The following is a 24,382-nucleotide window of genomic DNA, read 5'->3' on the forward strand; positions in this document are numbered from 1 at the left end:
TGTCCCCAGAAACCTTGCTCATGACCTGCCTCCATTCTCAACTCACTGTACTCCTAGACCTGTGACCTTCACCTTCTTCTTCTCTAGATGCTTCTGCTGCTCCTCAAACTGCTCCCGGACCTCCTTCATGGATACGCAGAACTTGCTCCAGTGCTGTTCCTTGTAGTTCTCTGTCACCAGCCAACACACCTGGGGCAGCAGCTCCTCAAACCTCCTCACCTGGGCACGCAGTTCTGCAGGAATCAAGGGCAGGGTGTCAGGAGGGGACAGAGGAGATGGAAGTTGCTGAGGCTGCGTCTCCAACAAAGGGAGAACATGGGTCTCCAGTGCGGTAAGAGCTACGCCATCCAAAGGAGATCTGCAGCCAGACCAAGATGGGAAATGACGGTCAAACAAATTCAGAGGGGTTTTCAGTGTGCTTAAGATGTGTTGTGTGTCTCGTCATGGGCAAGGTTCCATCTATGACGTCTTCAGGTACTGCCTTGACCTTGTCTCCCCCTCCTGCACCTCCAGACGACACGTGCTGAGACCTACTCGTTCATGCCTATCTCTTTAACTCTCAGGTCTTCCTCTCCTTGTCTTGCTGGATAGTTCCTCTCTGTATCTGCCTTCCAGCCCGACAACTCCACGTTCAGCTAAGTGTAACCTGGGCGAACGCCTGTTCATCATTTTAAGTTGTCAGCACTTGATGTTTCCTTTTTAGAAGTTCTACTTCATTCCTTTTGATATCAAATCGGACATTTCTGTAGGATCTTCTTGCGTTTCCAGTGTCCTCTTTCATCTTGCTAGCTACAGGTGCATCATTTTATATTCTGTGCCTGGTGTTTCACTCCTGACCCCTCTCACTTCCTCTCTCCCACTCTTTCCCTTCCATTCCCTCCCACCTCTTTTTAAATTCTCCCCTCATTCTTCCCCCAGTCTTACTGTGTAGCCCAGGCTAGCCCTGGCTTTGAAACCCTGCCTCCCCGGTGCTGGAATCAAAGGTGTGTGCTACCACGTCCAGTTAGCTAGCTGTCTCTGGTGTTCCTACAGAGTCTGAGATCTTTGCTGTTCTCATTCTGTGCCTCTGACTCCGAGTGCTTTGCACTCACAGGGAGAACTTGGCAACTTCGTCTCTTGGAGTTTGAGGGCTGAGGCAAAGGCAGGTTTCTCTAGAGAGGATGTCTCAGTATTAAGCAGATTCTGGACACTGTCAGAGAATGGTAGCTTGAAGCCAGAGGATCAGAGAATGGTAGCTTGAAGCCAGAGGATGTGTTTCAGATCTTTTTGAATGATTCACATAAAATAGAATCTATGTTTCAGTAAATGTGAATCGGGTTTAGAAACCGCATCCAGGCCAAACTTCTGCTTTGTTTGTCTGTGAAGCATTTGTCTGCTGCCTTCATTGTCCATATTACCGCGGTTTCTGCTGAGGTGTTTGCTTCTAGTTGGTGGGGGGGGTGGGGTGAGTTGTGCATTCCGGCCTGAGTGAGGGACTTGAGCTTCAGCTGCCTCAGTCTGCAGGCAGAGCCCTGTGTGGTCCCACGTGGGGTAGCCTTGGCACACGTCTCCTGTTCCCAATGCCCTGACCATGGACGGAGAGGCTCTGGTCCCACGGATTTGGGCAGCAGCTGTGGTCTCTGCGCTATTTAACATGTGTCCTATTCTCAGTTGATTTTTGGCTTTTGTGCATCTCATACTTTACAACCACTTTAAAAGATTTTATGCCCCAAATGCCGTACTTAATACCAAAATCTGGGGCTTTATGTGCCCTCGGCAAGTTACAGGGAGGGGCTGGGCTGCTACAACGAAGGGGACAGAAGTCACCACCAGCAGATTAGGCATCTACAAGAGAGGAACACAAGTCTACAGTGCTTCCCAAGAACACCTGGCCTCAGGGCCTTTGCTTTGAGGACAGCCATAGAAAACGGGATCTCTCCGAGCTCAGTGGGAAATGTGGTCTATGGCTTGGATTTCACCCATTCTACAATCATGGGCTGTGGCTGGTCATTCCCTGTGAGAGATTAATCCCCAAAGAAGCCGTCCTTGGCTTACAGACAAGAAAACGGAGGCTCAGAGAGGTAGAATCACCTTGCCAAAGTCACACAGCTGGGAGATAACAGGGCTGTTTTGGCTCCAGGTCTGCGTACCTCCTAATCCCCATTCTTTCTCCCTACTCCCTCTGAAATCACACCGTAGAGATCTATAAAGTGAGATCGATATGCCCCGAGGAATATTATTCTGTGGGTTTTTTTTTAAGTGCCATACAACCCACAGCATGCCTCAAAACATTCCATAAAACTAAGGCAGACAGTCAAAAAGAGCCACTTGAACCCATTCCCACGGAATTATAGACAGTGGTTGTCGGCTGCTTGTGTCTGGGAGGGGATAGGTTGATGGGGGTTAACAGTGACAGCAATGACAATTCCCCAACTCTGGAAATGAACTGAAAGCCATTGAATGTACTCCTCATGGGTAAACGGAAACAAAGGGGAAAAACAACTACGTTCCAAAAACCAATGAACCTTTACTTTTTTTTTAACCCAATTAAAGTTAACAGTTGATTTCTCTTAACTCTAAGAGACTGGCTTTTCCTCTGTTCCTGAGTCAAAAGGAAGATGAGCTGAGACCTACCCCTGGTTCCCTGGAGTAACTGCTCCAATGCTCCCTCTGCTGGCCTCCCAGCATAATTGCACTTACCCAGAAGGCAGGAGTTGTGGTACTCATCCGCCTGGTGGTGATATTCTAAGATCTTCTTGCTGATGTGGTCGGCGCACTGGTCAAAGTTTTCATACATGCATTCAGGCCTGGTGACTGGGCGTTTCTCTTTACGGTAAAAATCCTGCCAGAGAGAGGTGATCATGTATGGCCCCATTGGCCTATCCTGATCCACACCTCTGAGCTTTTACATGGACTCCCCCTCTGCCCTTGTGACCTTCTCTGCATCCCAGGCCCACCTAGCATGGCTACAAACAGATCATGTTGGATTCTTGAATGAGTGGATGGCAAACCCTTATTTAACCCTAGAGACCCGAGTCCATAGCGCCTCAAACTGGAACAAGGCCGTGTGTTTACTAGAAAGCAACAGGATGTGGACCACAAAGACAGATGAGCTCTGCCTGGCAGAACCCAGCCTGCAGGGGGCAGGCAGGAGGCAGGCAGGAGGCAGGCAGGAGGCGTGGATATGTTCTGGGACAGCATCAACGCAGGACAGCATGCGCTCTGCTCCCAAGCCCCACCTGGCTCCCTGTGTTCCACTAAGTCTGGGTTGCTTGCTGGGGCCCTTGAGGATAAGGTTAGGTTTGTTCCTCTTGGCATACTCATTAACTGACACACAATGTCCAAGAAATGTTTTCTGACTGCTTGAACAAATGAATAGATGCACACTGATGGACAAGTGTTCATCAGTGTCCAGGAGGAAAAGTTAAAAACAAAACAAAAATAGCAAACAAATCAAACACACAACAGGTTCAAGGTCCTGAGCTGGAATCATAGAGTGGCCTGCTCAACAGACTGCAGGCGGGGGCTGGAGAGGGCTGGAGGGGGCTTCCAGGGTAGGCAGGGGCCTGCAGGCTGTGGCTCTTACCTCCACTACGACCAGCAGGTGCTCATTGCTCTCCCACAGGAGATTGAGGATGATGCCTTTAAAATCCCTGCAACACCAACAAGGCGGATCTGTGAGTCACCTCTTCCAGATGCACCAAGGTAGACAAAACCAAGCATCAGAGTATTTGGAGTGTTCAATTTTAACCCTATCACTCACAGTAACTATGTAATACTACCCCCGGACCTTGCCCTTTGAACAGCCTAATCCTCATTTATCATTTGTTTCTTTTCTTCCTCAGATCCTATTCAGCTCCTCTGATCCACCCTAATCAGTGGTTTGGGGATTGATTGGTTTGATTGGCTGATTAATCTCTCTGTCTCTTCTAGCAGACTATAAAATCTACCAAGTACTTAAAACACTGATTGGGAGATTATAAGGTGGACATATGGCTGGTACCTGAGTTTCCTTCGTGAGCTCAGAATAAATGGATGGCCACAGTACACAAAAATGAAACTTAACCTTAACTAGCTTAACCTCAGAAATAGCTAATGAACCTCTTACTAGGGACTTTGCACAGTAGCTAATCAAACATTTTCTTCTTGCTTCTGTGAAGGTGAACATAGTTCCTCTTGGTGCCTCCTCCATGGAGCTCTGGACCACACACAGTCCACAGTCCCCGCTTACGAATGACTATCTGCACAAATCAACTTGGTGGTAGCATTTTAGTATGCCTGACTTCTAACCCTGGATGTAGACTGTGAAATTGTGGTGGTTTGAATATGCTTGGCCCAGGGAGCGGCACTATCAGGAGGTGTGGCCTTGTTGGAGGAAGTGTGCCACTCTGGAGGTGGGCTTTGAGAGACCTTCCTCCTAGCTGCCTGGGAGACAGTCTTTTCCTGTTTGCCTTCAGATGAAAATGTAGAACTCTCAGCTCCTCCTGCACCATGCCTGCCTGGATGCTGCCATGCTCCCACCTTGATGATAATGGACTGAACCTCTGAATCCAGTCCCAATTGAATGTTGTCCTAATAAGAGTTGCCTTGGTCATGGTGTCTGTTCACAGCAGTAAAACCCTAAGACAAAAGTGATATTCATCAGAGGCCCTGGTGGTCCCTGCACTCTTTGAGAAAAGAACAAGCTGGTTGTGATAGACCACACCTATAATTCCAGGAGGAGGTAAAGGCAGTAGTATGAGACGGCAACGAGTTCAAGGTCAGCCGTGGCTACCTCTGGGTTCCAGGCCAGGTTGAACTGTTGAAATCTTATCTAAAAACAATAACAAGTTTTAAAAGAAAGAGGGAAAAAAGAGTAGTTGTGAATAGTAAGCCAAAGTTATAGAGATGGCCCCGGGGTAAAAGTGATTGCCAAGCAAGCCCAAGACGTGAGTTTGATCCCATGATCCCATGTTTAAAAAAAAAGCCAGATGAAGTGCCAGGCTATAATCCCAGCATTCCTATGATGAGACTGGAGGCAGAGGCTGGAGCAGCATCCCAAAGTTAGCATGGGATACAGCAGAAACAAGAAGAGAGACCCTGCCTAAAAAGGCAGGAAAGAACCCAACTCCTGAAGATTGTTCTCTGACTTACACACACAGACATACACACACACACACACACACACACACACAGTGGCACACATGGGCCTGCATCCACAATCACTCTCTCGTACTACTAATAAAAGTACATTAAAAGTTTACAAATAGGAAGCCAATGAGTAGGACATCCTGTGGGGGAACTGTACTAGATAGCTTTGTGTTAATTTGGCTCAACCTAAGGTCATCTGAGAGGAGGGAACCTCAACAAAAAAAATGCATCCGTGTGATGTGGCAGCAGGCAGGCCTGCACCATCTCCCCCAACCCATCAGATATTTTATTTCGCTCAGCTTTGTGGGCTCTTACCCATGGATTTAGTACTCTCCTCATTGACAGAGAAGAATGGGCAGAAAGGCAACAGAGCTGCAAGTTTCCAGAGATGATGTTCAGAAAGCATTTTTTCCTACCACATTTAATTAGAGTTTTAAGACTTACTTTTATTTCTAGTGTTTACATTTTACATGTTTATATGCAGGTCTGTGGGTGGGTGGGTTTGTGCAATTTGTTCGGTGCCTTCGGAGTCCAGAAGAGGGTGTCAGATCTCCCTAGGCTGGCTTTTCAGGCAGTTGCGAGTTGGTGGGGGGCATTTTCTTAATTAGTGATTGGTAGGGGAGGGCCCAGCCCATTGTGGGTAATGCCTGGGCTGGTGGTCCTGGGTTCAATAAGAAAGCAGGCTGAGCAAGCCATGGGGAACAAGCCAGTAAGCAGCACCCCTCCATGATCTCTGCATCAGCTCCTGCCTCCAGGTTCCTGCCCTGTTTAAGTTCCTACCATCATGGGTTTTGATGATGAACTGTTTTATGGAACTCTGAGTGAATAAACTCTTTCCTCCCCAAGCTGACTTTAGTCATGGTGTTTTATCACAGTGATAATAACACTAAGACAGGCACCTCCTCTGATCACTCTTAAGTAGCCACCAGGCCCATGGCTCACCCAGGAGGGACTTAAAAGCAAATTTCTACTGACCATGGAGATTTCCACTCCATGAGCTCAACTCAAAAGTGAGATGAGGAAACAATGCCTTTGGGTTGCATGGGGTCGTGGAACACTTAACATTTTACGATGATGCTGACAAGTCTCAGAATCTGCTACCCATATGCAGTACTGATAGCCAGGTCTGAACATCCATGTACCTGGGTCAGTGGTCTTTCATCCCAAAAGTTATTTATTATACTTTTAAAAAATGCAACTATATTGAAATAATGGTGAAAATTAACACCAACGTTTCAGTGAGTTCCCTCCAGATAATTTCACTTAAAATCAGTCACAATTAGCTTTGCCTGGATTTCATGTAGACTGTTCACTTATCAAACTCTTACTGCCCCCTACTTCCTGGGCTAAAGACTTAAATGACTGTGAAACATCATTCAACATGGATGCACTGTGGTTCACAATCCTTTGGTTTTTAGAACTTCAGAGGCTTCTATTTCTGTTTTTGTTCTGCACAAAAAGCATTGTTTAGCTGAGCAGGAATATCACTGAGTGGCAGAGAGCTTGCTTAGCATGTGTGAGGCCCGAGGGGCAGTAATATGATATCGCTTGTTTGTTGTTGTTGTTGTTGTTGTTTTGGAGTTTTTTATTTGTTTGTTTGGTTGGTTCCTCCCGCCCCCTTTTTGCCCATTAGGCAACTCATTTTGCCAGTCTAACAGAATCTTACCCTTAGGAGATGTCTTTCCTTGAGAGTGACATGATGGTCCACCAATCAACTTCCTTCAGTCACTTTTACATATTTCTCAAAGGCTGATGAAGGCCTCCCAACATTCTAGTTTCCAAGGGGAGCTCCCAAGGGAGGTCTGTCAGAGATGGGTAGAGAGAACTCTAACAGAACTCCAAACTACTAAACAACTGGCAAGGGTGACCTTGAGTAACTTCCAGGGAGATGATTGATTCCACTCATCCTGGTTGGCAGAGACCGGTCCTAGGTTTATGGATGGACCCTAAAAAGGGTGGTATTGAGGTCACACTCTGTTAGGAGCTGGCTCTGGATCCCTTGTAGCATCATATGGCCTTAGGCCTGATGGTACATATCCAGGTTCCCCAGTTTCTAGATCATGACCATCCACCTCTGTTTTACCCTGAGTGGTCCCACCACAATGACTGAATCTGGCCTGAGGCTATGAGCCATCTCTCCAGCTGAATGAGGGTTTGGCTCTTTGCCTCAATGCATCAAAGGTATTTGTCTTTGTGGCCAAATATGTACTCTTCTGGACCCTCTTCTGCTTAGAACATCAATGGGGCATTAAAGTGCTCAGGCACAGTCAGTATACTGTCCTTCATGCTTTCTGAGAGTGTGCCTTTCTGTCTCCTGTAGGGCTTCTTCTTGCTCCAGAACAGTAGTTCCAAGCAACTGGTTACACAATGCAAGCTGCATGGAATATCTGTTCAGGGAGTTTTTCCTTTGTGGGGAAGGATGAGCTGAAAGGTATGCAGACATGCAGTGTGGCTTGCTTTGATGGCTCACATCAGCCTCTGCTGGTGACTTTCTGGAATTTCTGGAAGGATGATGGTTGATGACCCACCCTCAGTGCTTTCCCTCCCTAGGCTGGCTGCTTCCTTGCAGTCCTGAGTTAGTCGGTCGGTCTCAGGTGAAGCACAGATTGAGCTTGTCTCCTGCCATTTCTTGGTGCCCCAGTGAAGCTGAACATTTATCTTGTGTGTTTATTTCTAACACTGTTCCTTTTTTTCTGGTATAATTTTTTTTTTAACTCAAAGACAATTTTATTAGAATTTAAAAGAAAAACATAGGTGAAAATCCTGGCAGCCACCAAGAGATGACAAAAAAAAAAAAAAAAAAAAAAAAAAATCACGTCATTAAGTCAGACAAAGAACTGTCTGGCTGTAGGTGAAAAGATGGGTGTTAGCGAGTAAGAACACTTGCTCTTCCAGAGGACCTGGGTTTGATTCACAGTACCCGCATGGTGGCTTACAGCCACCTGTTGCAGGGATCTGATGCCCTCTTCTGTCCTCAACGGGAACTGCAAACACACAGTACAGACCATACATCCAGGCAAGCACACATAAAAATTAAAAACAAATGAAGTGCATGTGTTGGAAACTCAGTCCCCAAGGCCACGAGGTTAAGAAGTGTTGAGGTCCTGGTGAAAAGACATGCCCTCCTATACTCTCTTGTCCCTCTCACTCCCAAATGGGACAATGCACCCTTCCCTTTTTAAGAGACAGGGACTTGCTATGTAGCCTAGGCTGGCCTAAATCTGTGATCTTCATGTGTTAACTCCTGGGCTCTAGGATTATAGGCAAGAACCACTCTATTCCTGCCTTGATGTTGCTAATTCTGCCCTGAACTTCACAACCTTCACAACTGTAAGAAACAAATCTCTGATGTTCATATTGTGTGGCCCTAGACATTCTGTTATAGTAGCAAAATAAGACTAAGACAGGGCCAGGGGAAGTGTGCTGTTACCAAGAAAGTCAAATGCTGCAAGTCTGTTTGTATGATATTCTCCAACTGACAGAGTTACAAGGGGAAAAAAAATCAAGCAAATTCCTGATTGCTCTGTGTTGGGAAGGAAGGGAATGGTAACAGGGAGAGGTCTGTGGGGGCTGTGGAATGGTTCTGAATCTGAACCGTGGTGGGAGTTCACCTCTGTATGGGATTTAAATGACGTGGAACGAGAGTGAACAGAGTCAGGATTGCTGTGACATGGGATGTCACACGCATAGGATGAGGGCACATCAAGGTGCCAAGCTGACGTCTCTCCTGAGTCACCTGGTGGGATGGACATCCTCACATAGTTCCCCAGCTCTAGAGGTTAGACTCTCCTGAGGTCAAAGGTCAACTAGAAGCTGTTTCTAAAGGTCCCCCAGCGAGAGAATGGGGCTCCACTCTAGAACTTGGTGTCCTCTGAGGGCTTCTGATTTCTTCAACTTGAAATTCTGCTGATTTGCTTGAAAAGAAGCTCTCCTAAGAAAACCGGCTTTTGCTTTGATCACTAAAGTGCTGATGAAGTAAAAGAGGAAGGCAGTAGAGGTGGAAAGGTGTAAACAAAAACAGATACAAGATAAACAAGCACAGCCCTCAAACCTCAAAAGGGTCTTGGCACCATGAAGTGCTGAGCTTGGAAAACGTGAAAATGTGAACATTTTGGTGAAAATGTCTCTCAACAAACACATGGGTTAGGCTAAAACAAACTGACCTTGATGTGTAAGCTTATCTTCTTTCCTACTTATCAACTGTCCTCACAGAGAGAAAGGGTTCTCACAGAGAGAAAGGGTTCTTACAGAGGGAAAGCCTTCTCGTAGAAGAAAAGGATTTCACAGAGGGAAGGGTTCCACAGTGTTGGGGATTGGTTCTAATGCTTTGACTCAATTGGGAATCTGTATGTCTAAACACTAGAGGTCCTTGTCCCCAATTTTTTTTGATTGATCAATAAAGAAGCCATCGACCAATGGCTAGGCAAAGGGAGATGGGGGTGGGGACCCTTAGAGTTGCACAGGCTAGGACACAGGGAGGAGGAGAAGGAGAAATCGCCATGAAGCCGTGGGCTACAGATAAAAGTTGGAGCTTCAGGAGATAAAGCCAACCAGCCATGTGAGAGATTTTGGGTAATTGGGCCTAGGGTAGCAAGTGAAGGATTAGAAGTGCCCAGCCATTGAGCTAGACAGCATATTAAAGATAAGTGTGTGTGTGTGTGTGTGTGTGTGTGTGTGTGTGTGTGTGTGTGTGTGTGTGTTGCGAGTGCATGGAGCCCTTCTTTCATGGATCCTAAGATTCCCTGGGAGGGAGGCTGGAAGCACGACCCACCAGGAGCATAAAGTGGTGTAGTTAAAAGCTCACCACTACACCGCAGAGGGAAAGGGATCTTACCGAGGAAGAGGGTTCCACAGGAGGAAACAATGTGCCACTACTTACTCGGCCTGAGCAGAAGGCTTTTCCCCGAGCACCTGGAACTTTTTGTCGGCTCTGATGTACTTGGGGTGTCGTGTCATGCTGTGGGACAGAAGGAGGTCAGTACTTTGTACAACGTGTTGGGGTTCTGTACCCATTGAACCCTGCCTGGGATGCCTGGGAAGCTGAGCTGCCTGTAGGGTAGGATGATTGGATTTTAGAACGGTCCTTCAGGATGCTTTTCTCAACTCCTCTGAAAATAACTTCAGGTTTATTGCTAATTCACAGTCAAGGTTAGGCACAGAGCAAGAGGTAGGTGTGGTCAGGCCCAGAAGTTTGCAGCCTCCTATTTCTGTTTGAAGACTAAAGCAAAGCCATCATGGTCAGTAGATAAGCATATACTTCTAGTTAGTTGTGAACTCATATACACAACAAGATATAGGTAGATAGATAGATAGATAGATAGATAGATAGATAGATAGATATGTGTGTGTATAATGTGTATGTGTATGTATATGTATATATCCAGGAAATATCGGGACATATTATATCCACATTTATATCTTTTTGGTTAGTCTAAATAGTTAAGCATTGACTTGCAATTAGATTTGAGCTTGGGTCCTTCTTTTATCTGACAGCACCAGATTGTCACAGTGATAGAGCTGTTGCTCTATTCATGAGCCCCTGAGAGAGTAGGTGTAGAAAGAAGTGCTGACTGGGTCACCTGTTACAAAACAGAACTCTCGGTTAACAACCTGGAGTGTTGTGCCCAGAGCACCTGCCACCTGACTAGGACAAACAGCCTGAAGCCAGTCTGCTGCCGCCTGGACATGCAGGCAGTCAGACTGCAGTCTCCTGATGGTCCAGGAATGAAAAGATGGGCTCCAAATGGTCAGGGATTGGTGATTGTATGGCACACAGATTGCCTCATTTTTGTTGACATTTCCAGTTTCAGACCCTGAATGATGCTCTACTTCCTTGGGCCTGCTTGCAGCTTGAGATGCCACACCCCTGACCGAGGACATTCAGGCCTTCCCTGAGTTCCACTAGAGCCTTCCTACTCGCTTACCCACGCTTGAGTCTGCCAAAAAGCACCTGAAAGCAGCTCGCTGCTGTCTACAGCTGCAAACCAGTGGCCTTTGCTCCGTTCATATGGCCACTCTTACTCTCTCTTCAGGGTTCAAGAGACCTTGTACTGGTTAAAGCAAAATGGGGTCTCCTTTCATTTCTCCCAGCCAGGAATTCAACCATGTTATCTAGGGCTTAGTAAAGAGCCAAAGTTGGCTCAGGCATTTGCTGTTTGCTTTCCCTAAAATATGCTGGTTAGAGCTAGTGGCCAGAGACGTTCATGTCTGATGACCTCTCCAGAGCTTAGCATATGACCACAGACTGGGACACCCTGTCTTAGTCTGCCTGTGTCTGTGACATTGCTCCAGGAGACCCACCTGCTCCTGTGCTCACTCTGTCTCCCTTTCTAATGCTGCCCAGCCTGCTGGGAGATTGAAGGGTAAGGATCTACCTATCACCCCAATGATAGCCACCCAGAGACTTCTCCAGGAACTAGCATGTGAGGGCTGTGATCCACCGAGGATGAACTCAAGCCTGAATAAAGCCACTGTTAGTAGTGCCCATCCCGCCTCCATCCCATGCAGTTCCTAAGCATGTGTGCAAGTTCAGGAGTCTGAGCAAAAGACGGGGCATCTGGCCTCTGTCTGGGGACAAGTGGGCCCAGGGTGGGTCTTGGAAGGAGAAATTTAGAGTGGCCTTGAATCCTTACCTCCCTGCTGAGGTAACACTGGAGCTGGCCAAGGCCTTCTTTAAGGCCTTCTCTCCCCGGTACCGATGTCTCTTCAAGGCTTTGGATGACAAGTATCCGGGTCAAGAACAGAGAAAAGGTGATGTAGGCTACAGCTGCCACCAACTTCCCTGCCACTACCTTCCCCGAGACCCATGGGCCTGTGTTTCTACCTGTTTGGGAGCGATCCTTGTCACACGGGTATGTTGATTTTGCCTGAGAAATTCTGAAACCAAAGGAAAGGACGTAAAATTTTCCATGGCGACCATACCAACAAGAGCCCAGGCCAAGCCCTGGGTAACAAACTTGGTTATCAATACCACATGTGTGAGTCTCACCATGAGCTCAACAGTTTGGGTGAGCAACTGAGGTTCTAAGAAGGAGCACCCCTGGCCCGAGGTCACAGGCTCCTGGATCAGCACTCCCTTGGTACTACAGTGAATAAAGCCCCAGAGCCAGCCCCTGCTGGTTCAGGGCCACAGGCCACAGTGTAGGCACTCACTGTAGGATCCTTCTGACCACGTCCACAGCAGGGTCTTCAATCATGGGCCTCCCTATGCGGGTTGGCTGGGCAAAGGACTCGGGGGTGACAAGGCCCACCTTGGCTTCCTCATCAAGGGCTTCTGCACTCATATGGATGTCGCTCTCCATCTCAGTGTCAGTCAGGACAGTGTCCTGCAGTCCAGAGAAAAAAGCTGAGTACGGGGACCACATTCGAAGGAGGCAGCAGGTACTGTCCACTGCCATCCTGCCCAGGTGATGGCTGGAGGCAAGCTGCCTGACTTCGTGGGAGAGCTCATTTTCTCTATAAAGTGGATGTGCTCCGATTTCACTCAGGAAATCGACTGATCGTTCAAATCATGCACTCTAGCCTTTACAAAGGGCTTCCTGAGTGCCTGCTCTCCACAAGGCTCTGCCTGAGACCTGGGGACATGAGTGGAGTGCCTGCCTAGGGTCCCTGATCTCTTGAAGCTTGTAGTTGAGGTAAAAAGACAGATATTTAATGCACACACACACACACACACACACACACACGGTCGGAAACAGGACCAGTCCTATGAAGGCAAAGTTCCCATCTCCTGTGAGCATGAGTCAGCCACAGAGATGTCCAACTGGTTGGTGTCTTGACCACATGGGATGAGGGGACAAGTGAAGACAAGGCTGCGAGTGACCAACTCCCTGTGAGAAAGGGTAGTAATGATATCCACAGAGTGATTAGTCTGACTGTTCCTTCATTTATTCTGAGTCTCATCTCCAGTCAGGCCTTGGAGATGGGCATGGGCTGTGTCCCTGGGGCCTCTATATTGCCATAAGGAGTGGAGGAAGTGGCCGGGAGCTAACCCAGCTACACAGGAGGGAAGGCCTCCCCATGGAAGGAAGAGTACCCAAAATGTGACAGTGAGAGCTGAGCCCAAGGTCAGCCTACTCTAAAGCAATTGGTTCTTGAGTTCCCTGGGAGTGATTGAGACCCTCACGGGCAAAGCCTGATGTGGACATAGGGAAAGGGCCAGGCCATGCAGCCTTTGCCCCAGGCAGATAACCCATTAACCAGAGACCTTACCTCACCTGTCTGTGAACTCATGGGGGAAGTGGGAGACACTCTAGGGCCAGAAAGGAATGAAGGGGTGTTGATGACAGACCCCAGGCTGCTTATGTGACTGGTTGAAGGGTTTGGGTTTGACACTGAAGGCAGGAGAATGACAGTTATTTGGGCCTTTGCTGTAGTTTGAGGAATGGGCGTCAAGCATGGGAGAAGATTTAGTAAGTAGATGGAAAGACATTGGGGTCTTGTTGCGATGGCAGACGGGAAGCCAGAGGCTGAGGTAGGCGGGCTTGACTGAGGCCACGTACACTGACTAACTTAAGAGCCTTGGTAGAGAAGAGCGGTGTCAAGGATGTGAGGGATTTCCTAGAGACAAGTACAAGGAGCTGGCCCACGGGGACCTCAGCTCAGACCCGATGCCACAGTATGCCACCCTCCCATATCACCCCAGGAGGCTTGACGAAGCCTGGGAGCCTCCTCTCCCCTTATGCTGTGCTAGATCTCATGTGGTCTCCTGGGAGCCCAGCCTGCATACAGCTTGTCTACCCTCCCCCCATCATCCCTTTGTGTTCCTTACTGTAAAGACCTCCTGAGTGATGGACACCATATCCAGGCTGCAGTTGAGGTACTTAATCCTCTGGCTCAGTTTTTCTTTCCAGGATCGGACAAAGGCAAGGAGGTCATCTGTAGTCACCATCTGGTGGGAGCACAGAGGGAGGACACCTCAGGAACCAGGCAAAATCACCACAAGTGCAGGGACAAGGGCTTGTCCAGGAAGGACAACTCTTGGTCCACCCAAGCTCCTTCTCTTGTAAAAATGGTCCTGGAGTAGGGAAGGGGCTGACGCTGGCTTTTTTGGGCAGATGTCCTGAGGTGGCAGATCCTTCATGGATGGGGAGTTCTGTTCCTGGTCTTATAGGTTCAGCTATAGACAAGTGACTCAAACCTGCTTGGCCCAGCATCCTCATCTATAAGATAGGGATACGGAACATGCCCCTGTGTTTCCACTAGCTTTAAAATTCTATGTTCAGAAGGATGTATTTGGTCCAGTCGGCAAGGGTGTGGAGAGCTGTGCAGGGGGGCTGACTGTCTCTATGGCAACACCTCACTGGCATTTCCTTTAGCAGCACCCTACAGATTCCATCATGCACCCTCAACCATCTTTATCCTCGCAACGAATCTAAGACACTATTCCCATTGTCTCCTAATCATTGCTCTGCAGACTAGAAACAAGGCTTTCTGAGTGAGTCTCCTGATATCCACTCAACACAAAAGAACTGGTGGAGCTTGGAAGGGTAAGGAATGAGTCTAAAATGTTGCTATTCAGTTATGGCTTACCCAAAGAGTCTATTGATGGTCCTAGCAGAACAGTTAGTTTGCTCCTTGATACCAGGAAAAGGAGACCAGAGAAGTGATGGACAAGACATAGGAACCTTAGTCTGCACATCTGCTCTTGAGAGTGACAACTCATTGTCTGTAGGAGACCACATGAAGGCACACAATGCGACCCAGAGTGTCTCTGTCTCCAGAGGGACATTTATTCTGCACATGATGCTCTGTGGGAATTTTTCTCAAAAATTATGTGTCTTCCTGTACAAAAATTTTCAAATGATGATTTAAAAAAAAGGCATCCTGTTGGTGCTCACATCAATGGAGACAGAGCCCTGAGCTGCTGACCTGCAGAAAAAGGGAGCAGGAAGCACTTCTCATGGTCTTGTAGGTCAGGTACCAGTTCTAGAGTCATCTTGGTGAGCTGCCCAGGGGTGATGCCTTGAGACTAGGACATATGTGAATTGGGGCAGAGACAGGCACTCGTGACTGAAAAACAAGACTGCACACACTCAGAGACTTGTTCTGCTGACTGGGGAGTCAGAGACACTGGAAAACACGGTCTTGTGGAACTCTGTAGCAATTCTGACATTTCACAGGTTAGACATGAAAAATCTGTTTATGGGTTAAGATAAAAAGTTGCCCAGAGCCCCTGGTTTTCTCATTCACCTGGGAATGAATTCTCAATCCAGAGAGGAAGGCCTGATGACACAGCAAGGGAAAGTAGGGTCCCCAAATCCAGGCTCAGGCCCCCATCTTCACTGACCTCTGCATACTTGCCTAAGGCTGGTGGGGTAGGGGAAATTAGCTGTTTTGTTGTTGTTGTTGTTGTTGTTGTTGTTATTGTTTTTAATTTCTGCCTTCTGTTGAGTAGCACAAAAGTTAACTAGTGAGGCTCAGAGACATCCCACCATCTCTGTGCTGGGGGAATCTGGTACCCTGACGCAAGCCTAACACCACTGTTGCCACCCTGTGCATAGAATCTGTGATCGACTCACGCCCTTATCTCCTCGGTGGCCTTGACACATTTGTATCTTCTGTTGAAGTTGTTCCAGAGAAGAGTTTAATCCTTCTGCTTGGGAATTGGACTTTGCCACCTAGAAAACCAGGGGTTTTTGAGATTCTGATTTTAGAATATGTATTAAAAACAGGAAAATGTTCTTCAGGATATATGAGAAATGGACTAAATGCTGGGGGGGGGGGGAAGTGGGAGAGGTGTATGCAGCCTTATCAGAAAGTAGATCAATACCAGTTTAAAATATTTGTTTCTGTATCAAATAGTATGGTTTAAATGAAATTGGTATCACACGAGCATATGGTTTGTATATGCTCGGCCCAGGGAGTGGCACTATTAAAATGTGTGGCCCTATTGGAGTAGGTGTGGCCTTGTTGGAGTATGTGTGTCACTGTGGGTGTGGGCTTTAATACCCTACTCCTAGCTGCCTGGAAGTCAGTCTTCTAGCAGCCTTCAGATAAAGATGTAGAACTCTCAGCTCCTCCTGCACCATGCCTGCCTGGATGCTGCCATGTTTCTCCATGTTGATGATTAATGGACTGAACCTCTGAACCTGTAAGCCAGCCCTAATTAAATATTGTCCTTAGAAGAGTTGCCTTGGTTATGGTGTCTGTTCACAGCAGTAAAGCCCTAACTCAAACACAGAGTATGGGTAAGTCTGTAAAGCCCGTCCAAAGGCATACAGACCTTTGGAACCCCACACTCTTGACACAGAGTTCCAGGTTTTAAGATACCTAGGACATAGGTAGTATTCAGACAGGGGTCTTTCTCACAATCCTGGATAGCACCATGACGAAAGAAGACTTCCAAAAGAAAACTTATAGCTCCACCATGATAGAGAGGCTTCCCAAAGAATACTTATGAAGAACTTTTAAGGATGATGCAAGGCCCTGGAGAAATGGCTCAGTAGGAAGAATGCTGGCTAAAGGAAGTGAGTTCAAATCCTCTGTACTCACACAGAGAGCTGGGCATAGCCACTTGTGCTGTAACCTCAGACTGGGGTGCTGTCTCCAGAGAGCTCCTGGCCAGCAAGCCTAACTAAAACAGTGAGTGGGCTTGGTGATGGCCCTGTCTCAGGCTGTAAGCCGGAAAGTGACAGAAGAAGATATCAAATGCACTCTGGCTTCCATGCACATGTGCACACATGCATACATGCATCACATGTACACTACCACACACAAAATAAAGAATAAGCAGCTTATCAAGTCACATAAACCGTAATATGCCAGCTTGAAATTCTCACTGTAGAATCAATCACAAGCCAGCATTTTAAACAGAACTGGTGACTTCAGAGGCGTGGCACAATGGTTCCACTGGTAAAGAAAGTACTTGCTAGGAATATGACGTGTCATAGAGTCACAGACTGCTGTTTGCCTTTTTCTGTGTCACCAACAATCATGTCCTCAGTGCAAATGTACTCTGATTAAGACACTTGCTAGAGTGGATTCAAGCCCTGGAGGCAGACAGCAGCCCAGGGAAGGAGTCCTTCACTGGCTGGAGGAACATGCTCCTTAAACAGGGGCAGGGTCACCATGGGCTCTGGGCTCTCTGGGCTCTCTGGGCTCTCTGGGCGCTCTGGGCGCTCTGGGCGCTCTGGGCGCTCTGGGCTCTGGGCTCTGGGCTCTGGGCTCTGCTCCCTACAGCTGTCTCTCTCCTACCCTTCTGGGGTGACTGAAAGCTTCAATTGGAGGTGTTAAAAGTATATGATCATCTCCCCTTACTCATTCTGCACCAGGGCCCATGTCAAATGTAGCACACATTAGCCCAATGGCTGGCCACACAACTGTTGAGTTGCTTGCATGGTTCCCAGTTCACGGATGTGTACGGTAGGTCCCTGGAGTGACAGGAACAGCTGGCTGTGAGCTTGAGACCTCAGTGAACACTTCTTTTGCTGGAATGCCCCAAGTCTCAGGAGACAGACAGGTCCTCCTCAGCTTGGCTGGCCCTACCCCAGAAGGTCCTTAGACTCTGCTCCTTGAATGTGTGCTGGTCTAGAGATGTGGAAGATTGCTCTCTCTGCAGTAAGAGACAGGAACCCATGACAGAAGGTTTAAGTCACTCATAAAGGTTGCAGTGAGAACAGGGAGAGGCTGGAGTTAAAAGGAAAATGAAGGATTTAAAGGGCTGGATCTGTAGCACTGAGGAAGGTGAGTAAGAAGGCATATGCTTGTGTATGAGACAACCATGGGGACAGATAAGAAAAGGAACGGGCTCTGGGCCACTGAGTGCTGCCTGGCTGGTCCCTGTGATGTCCTCCGGGAACAGATAAGTCACTACAGTCCTTCAATCATCTCTGCTTCACGTAGCTCGTTGTAACAGACTAAAGCATAAGTAAGGGTGACTTCTAACGGGAACCCTCTACTGGGAGATGGCTCACTCACCCTACAGACAAGGGGCTCCTATGAGAGAACTCAGAAAGATGCAGCTACATCTCGGTGGCTGTGGTAGAGTTAGCTCTGTCATGATAGAACAACGTGCTGGTCAAGTAAGCATGAGAACACAGAGAGCTAGGTACAATAGACAACAATGAACCTTTAAGGTCTGAGGTAGCAATGCCAGTTAATGACAAGCAGCTAGCTGACGAAATCATTCATGAACAAAGCCAGTCAGAGATGGTAAAAGGAAGGCCTTCACCACCCCTAGCAGCCCATGGACAGCGTGTGATTATCACTCTGCTTGGGCCCAGGAGACGTGCAGAGAGAGTGGGGCGCTCTCTCTGTGGGGGGAGTGGGGGCTCCATTTGCTTAGTTTATGGTTATCACCTGGGCTAGGTGATTAACCAATTTTAATAGGTCACCCCCACCTCTTCCCAGTTCTGGACCCTGCCCTACAAAACCCTCCTCGACAACAGAAATATAGTATCTTTCCATTTCTTAGAAACCCCTCTCAATTTCAGGAGTTTCTCTTACATTTTTAAAAAGTTCTTACTTTTTCTCGATGTCTCACTTTTCTGTAGTAATTAATGATCAACAAGGACTGCTTCCATGTTGCATACTCCCATGGGTGTCTGAGCTGTTAGCCATCATTTGTGTGAGGTAATGAGCTCGGAGCCTCTGGTGCAGCTCAATCTTCGATGCCCATGAGTATACAGCATCTTAAGCTCCTTAGTTATGTACAAGTGGACTGGTAAAGTTTTGTACTTAAACCTAGGTCACTAGGTGGTCAGCCCAGGCTCTTCATGTCTAGTGTATCCCAAGTCCCACCTATCCCATGGCCTCTCAGTTCTGGAATCAGGACACATCCCTGCTGACGCCCCATGTAGACCCATTCTTTTAGCCTTCACCTTAGCCTGCCTCACACTCACTACCAGTTTTGTGCAGTCAGCAGTCAGCAGTCGTCAGCAGTCAGCAGTCAGCAGTCAGTCAGCAGTCAGCAGTCAGCAGTCAGCAGTCAGCAGTCAGCAGTCAGCAGTCAGCAGTCAGCAGCCAGCCAGCCAGCCAGCCAGCCAGCCAGCCAGCCAGCCAGCCAGCCAGCAGCCAGCAGCCAGCAGCCAGCAGCCAGCAGCCAGCAGCCAGCAGCCAGCAGCCAGCAGCCAGCAGCCAGCAGCCAGCAGCCAGCAGCCAGCAGCCAGCAGCCAGCAGCCAGCAGCCAGCAGCCAGCAGCCAGCAGCCAGCAGCCAGCAGCCAGCAGCCAGCAGCCAGCAGCCAGCAGCCAGCAGCCAGCAGCCAGCAGCCAGCAGCCAGCAGCCAGCAGCCAGACATTCTCATCATACATGTCCCTGAGCTCTCAGTCCTGTGGGACCCCTCCATGACCCTCACCATCTGACCAAAGCCCTGTAGGCTGACTGCAGCTTATCCAACCTCACTTCTCACTGTCACTTGTCACACACTTTGTCACACACAGCACCTGGATTCTTCCTACCACCTCTCTAGGACATGCTATTCCCTCATCTCTGGCTGACTTCTGTCTCAACTTTGGGGCACTCTTGCTTTCTCAGCCCATGTCAATCTTCCCCTCTAGTCCTCAAACACCTTCCTTTTGGACACAGGTGTTCTGGCCATTGTTTGGGCCAGCATCTCTTGTTCCACACAGGCCAGGATTCATATTCTGGCTCTACCACTTAAGAGTTATGCATTCCTGGGGGCTGAAGCGATGGCTCAGAGGTTAAGAACACTGACTGCTCTTTCAGAGATCCTGAGTTCGATTCCCAGCAACCACTTGGTGGCTCACAACCATCTGTAATGGGATCTTCAGGGTTGTCTGTAGACACCAACAGCGTAGTCACAGATATAAAATAAATAAATCTTTAAAAAGAGTTATACATGTCTAAGTCATGGAATTACTATTAGCCTCAGTTCCCTCCTCCCTCTCCGAGTGTGTGTGTGTGTGTGTGTGTGTGTGTGTGTGTGTGTGTGTAAGAGTATGTGCAAGAGTGTGAAGATACTGGCCAGAGGTCAACATTATATGTCAGGAGGGATGCACTTTTGTTTTGTTTTAAATATTACTATTAACACTTTGAGGATTTTATACACTGTATTCTCACCATACTCACCCCAACTCTTTAACTCCCCTCAGATTTTCTCCACCCCCTCAGCAACCCCAACTTCATATCCTCTATTATTATCATCATCATCATTACTTAATAATGCATTGGATCCGATTTGTGCTGTCCACACAGGGTTTCTCACTGCCCTGGAACTTGCCAGGTAGGCTAGCCTGACATGTCAGCAAGCCCCAGGAATCTGCCTGACTCTGCCTCCACTCCCCGGCACTCGCATGTATACCAAACCCAGCTTTTTAAATGTGGATTCTAGGGACTGATCTCAGGTCCCGCTGTGGGTCACGCGCTTTAAGGACTGAGCTATCTCCCAACCCCTGTCTCTGTTTCTTTAATCTCTAAAATGGAGCTAAAAGGCCGAACATTCAGGTCTTACTTGGACACATAGTGCTGACTAAAATAAGTGGGTGATTGCACTGTGTAATCAGTGGATGGGTGGGGCTATTAAGAGTCAATTTGTCTTCCTGGCTGAGGCATAAGTACCATGGTACAGTCACCACTCTGCTGGACAGTATTGGTTTGCAGGTGTGTGTGTGTTAGCTGTTCAGTAGTAGATGGAAGATAGACTTCTTACCTGACACTTGATATTCACTTGAAGATTTGTCATCAGCCGCTGGATTTTCTCTACAAAAATAAGGTCCGAAGATAGGTTATGGAATTTACTCTCAAATTTGTTGATGACGTCATTGGCCTGTAAGGAAAGGTAAGAGGTAAACTGGGGGGACCTTGATCTGGAATGTTAGACCTCGGAAGAATGGGGGAGCTTAATTATTGCTGTGACCCAGATGTGCCCTCTCTTTAGGAGTGACAGCCTCTGGCCGGCCATCCTGGAGGCTCTTTGGAGGGAAGAGGGGAGCCCCCACCTGGTCCAGGTACTCTGTCTCCATCTTCTCCATGTGGATCATGATTAAACTTTCAACAAATTCAATCCGGGTAGCCTCCTTCTCCAGTCGGTGGCACAGTGTCTCGATTTCTTCAGGGGAAAAGTTGCCACCCTCTGAAAACAGTCTGAAGAAAGATTGAGAAACCAAGACCACCAGTCAAAGTGAACATCCCCACACACCCCAAGGCCGGTGACTTAACATCCCAGTGTGGGTGATGGAAGGTAAGTGCAGGGGCAGTGACATTGCCGGTTTGCTAGGGTATCAGGTTGGGTGCCCTGATAGACCAGCTGAAACAAATGAAATAGTGCACAGAGAGTCTCAGCATGCAGGTCAGTGGCAGTGTGCCTGTCTAACATGCAGGAGGCTCTGGGTTCAATTCCCAACACCACTGAATGAATGAATGTGTGAGTGAATGAATGAATGAATGTGTGAGTGAATGTGTGAATGAATGAATGAAAAAATTTTACATAAGGGTGAGATGTCTGCCCTCCCCAGATGAAGTGAAACTACAGGATTCCTTGGGATGTGGGTGGTGCCAAAGCTGACTTTGACCTGGAGACTTCGACTCTGAGCCTCTGTGACTGCACATCAGGGAGGGCCAGCATGGCGCTGGAGCCTGAGCAGGGCACTCTCAGTATGATTGAGTGACACATGGACTCCACCAGGTTCCAGGATACTGAGATTCTAGGGCAAGGAGGAAAGAAAGCTCTTTCTTTCCTGAGAATTTGTTTACCAACTGAATGTGTGTTCTCTGGAATAACACAACAAAACAGGATTTTTAATTGATCCTGAGTAGGTGTTGCCTTGAGTGGTCCAGTAAAAACAAATGTGATTCTTTGAAGGAATGCCTCATGAGTTCAGGCCCCAAAGAGGACGCTGCTGATAAAATCCAAGGTGGGGGAGGGGAAATGCCTTCTAGTGAAAAAAAAAATTATAAGGAAGTAAGACACCATAAATAGAAACGAAGAGATAACAGGGGGCAGAAGGAAGAACATGTTGCAATTATCTGACATAAGTTACAAAATAACCAAATGTGAGACGTTCAAAGAAGTAAGACTCTGCCTCCTGGTGAGGGGAGCAATGGGACCAGCCACTACCCACTCCGGACATCTACAAATCCTTAAAAAATAAGTAAAGAGAGAAACATGTCCGCTCCCCAAGAGTAAACAGTGGTGGTTCATAGAGGCATAAAATATACACTGGTTCCCCACCTGCAGTGCTTGACAAAGTCAATGTTGGTATAGCGGAGTTTGCCAAGACTCTCTTCCAGGTATTGCCGGAAGCTTCGCAGGGACACCTGGATGACATCCACGTAGCTGAGCAGCTCCCGGTGTAGTGTATTGGTGAGACTAACTAGCCTGTGGGGAGAGGGGAGAGGTATGTAGTGGTGAGTGACCAGCCTGGGAAGCAAGGAAGGGCTAGGTGTGACCTATTATCCTGGCACTCAAGGGGCTGAGCTAGAAAGATCACAAGTTTGATGCCAGCCTATATGACAGTGAGCTCAAGGCCTTACCTGGACAATTTAGTGAGACCCTTGCTCAAAATAAAAAGTAAAAACGCATTGCCAGCAAATTAGTAAAGGAGTCCCAAATTCCACTGAATCCTCATCCTGACCCCCCACCCCCACCCCAGCAGTGTGGCATTTGCCCTGTGCTCTTCTAAAATAATGCCCTGAAAGTTACTTCTCTATAACAAAGGCCTCCTGAGTCCGCTGCCCCTGTGATTGGCTGCTGCAGACCGGCTATGGTCCTTCTATCACTAACGAGGTCCCTGTCTTGAGTCTCCTTGCTCTAGCTGCCTTGCAGATGACCCAGGTTTTGACAGGAGCCTCTGGGTTCATCAGCAATGCCCTCATGCAGGAAGCCCTTCTAAATACCCCAAAGGGAAGCTGTCTTTCTCATTGTGGACGTTTTGGGGCACAGCATCTGTAACCTTGCATATGGACTACGTGTACCTCTTCCTTCCCAGGCTATTTCCCCCCACCCTGCCTCATACACATCAAAGGTTTCCCATGGACTCTGGTTCTTTGGCTTTGGTAAAAAAACAAAGCCTTCTGCCCCTTTGCCAGAAGGAGCTGGACGTCTAGAACCAGGATTGGGAAGAGGAGGCTCCAACTGCTTACTTTTGGCTTTTGGTGGCATTCAAGAAAATGTGCTCCATGTCATAGATCTTGCGGCGAAAGTTCCTGCTCCGTAGGGCTTGCTCTTCTTGGAACTGACAGAACATCAGCCTCTCCTTCTTCAGAGTCTCGATCACACCGGCACAGTGGCTATCCAGCCTCTCTTGGTGAAGCAGAAGCTCAGCTGCGGGAAGGCAGGCAGAGCTGCTACTGTCTGCAGCCATCCCATCCACCCGCTGCCTTTCCTAGGCCAGCCCAGGGCAAAAATTACTCATGTCAATGAAGGCCTCTCTCTCGCTTTGCCCCAAATGCTCTCTCCAGGGTGGGACTGAGCTGGGTTGAGACCCCAGGAAGGCCAATGAGCATCCGTCTCAACGTCCACACTGGAGAGAGGCTGTGAGACTGGACTTCCTGCTTGGTGGAGCCTTCCGGTTGCCAAGAGGGCAAACTAGGAATACAGAGAATCTCAGGGAGCAAAGGGGTGAGTGGAGCCAAATTCTAAATGGCTCCAAGGTGAGGAGGAATGAAAAAGGATCAGGTTTCCAGAGCCCCTTCACAGACCTTCGTGGCAGGCAGAGAGCCACACACTTCCCAACTGAGTGTGCTACTACTTAGAGTAATTGGTAGAAGGGCTGTGGGTGTGGTTTTAATAAAACACACACACACACACAGAGCAAACCACACAGACACCCACACACCCATGCTTAGCTCATCACTATTCCAATACCTAAGATGGCTAGGTGGCCACCATCAACACACAGTGGCTAGCTGAATGGTGGTACATAGTACTAATGGAATATTACTCAACCATGAAAAGAATGAAATTGTGTGATTTTTTTTTTTAAGGAAATGGCACAACTGGAGATTATGTTAAGCAAAACAAGCCAGCCTCTGAAAGTTAAATAGTACATGTTTTCTCTCATGTGGGATCTAGCTGTTATATGTCTGTCTGTCTGTCTGTCTGTCTATCATCTATGAATGACATGAAACAAGAAAGGAGGAAGGAAGTGGACCGACAGGAGCAGGAATGGGGGACAAGAGACAGTAATGGAGGATTATTTTGAGCAAAGTACAGTGATCTGCATATATGCACAAATGAGAAAAGTGTCATCGTGAAAGCCATTATTCTGTCCAATAATTAATTTTTTGAAATTTAAAAGACACAGTGTGGAACTGGGACTTCATTGCTGTGGTCTGGGTTTCCAAGCTGAGCATTGGTCTGGGGATTCAAACAG

General features: G+C 47.9%; 1 protein-coding gene and 1 long non-coding RNA gene across 6 annotated transcripts in view; one reads left to right on the forward strand and one right to left on the reverse strand.

The window, feature by feature from the left end:
* The window catches only part of Ccdc180 (coiled-coil domain containing 180), a 62,396-nt gene that overhangs the window by 5,924 nt on the left and 32,090 nt on the right, over positions 1–24,382 (reverse strand). For all 5 annotated transcript variants that reach the window (XM_076935036.1, XM_076935034.1, XM_076935033.1 and 2 more), the window contains 13 exons: positions 23,151–23,331; positions 22,240–22,386; positions 21,008–21,152; positions 20,719–20,835; positions 15,630–15,728; positions 13,880–13,999; positions 12,262–12,434; positions 11,933–11,985; positions 11,742–11,820; positions 9,989–10,066; positions 3,566–3,632; positions 2,680–2,821; positions 73–233 (listed from right to left, as the gene is read on the reverse strand). In XM_076935036.1, the coding sequence (XP_076791151.1) occupies positions 73–233; positions 2,680–2,821; positions 3,566–3,632; positions 9,989–10,066; positions 11,742–11,820; positions 11,933–11,985; positions 12,262–12,434; positions 13,880–13,999; positions 15,630–15,728; positions 20,719–20,835; positions 21,008–21,152; positions 22,240–22,386; positions 23,151–23,331 (1,562 nt within the window). The remainder of the gene's footprint in view (positions 1–72; positions 234–2,679; positions 2,822–3,565; positions 3,633–9,988; positions 10,067–11,741; positions 11,821–11,932; positions 11,986–12,261; positions 12,435–13,879; positions 14,000–15,629; positions 15,729–20,718; positions 20,836–21,007; positions 21,153–22,239; positions 22,387–23,150; positions 23,332–24,382) is intronic.
* On the forward strand, positions 20,708–21,218 carry LOC143442459 (uncharacterized). The gene is made up of 3 exons (XR_013110697.1): positions 20,708–20,847; positions 20,947–21,016; positions 21,124–21,218. It is a non-coding gene; the product is annotated as an uncharacterized LOC143442459 (long non-coding RNA).

This window comes from Arvicanthis niloticus, chromosome 5 (genome assembly GCF_011762505.2).
Source record: "Arvicanthis niloticus isolate mArvNil1 chromosome 5, mArvNil1.pat.X, whole genome shotgun sequence".
In the NCBI taxonomy this organism is placed as follows: domain Eukaryota; kingdom Metazoa; phylum Chordata; class Mammalia; order Rodentia; family Muridae; genus Arvicanthis; species Arvicanthis niloticus.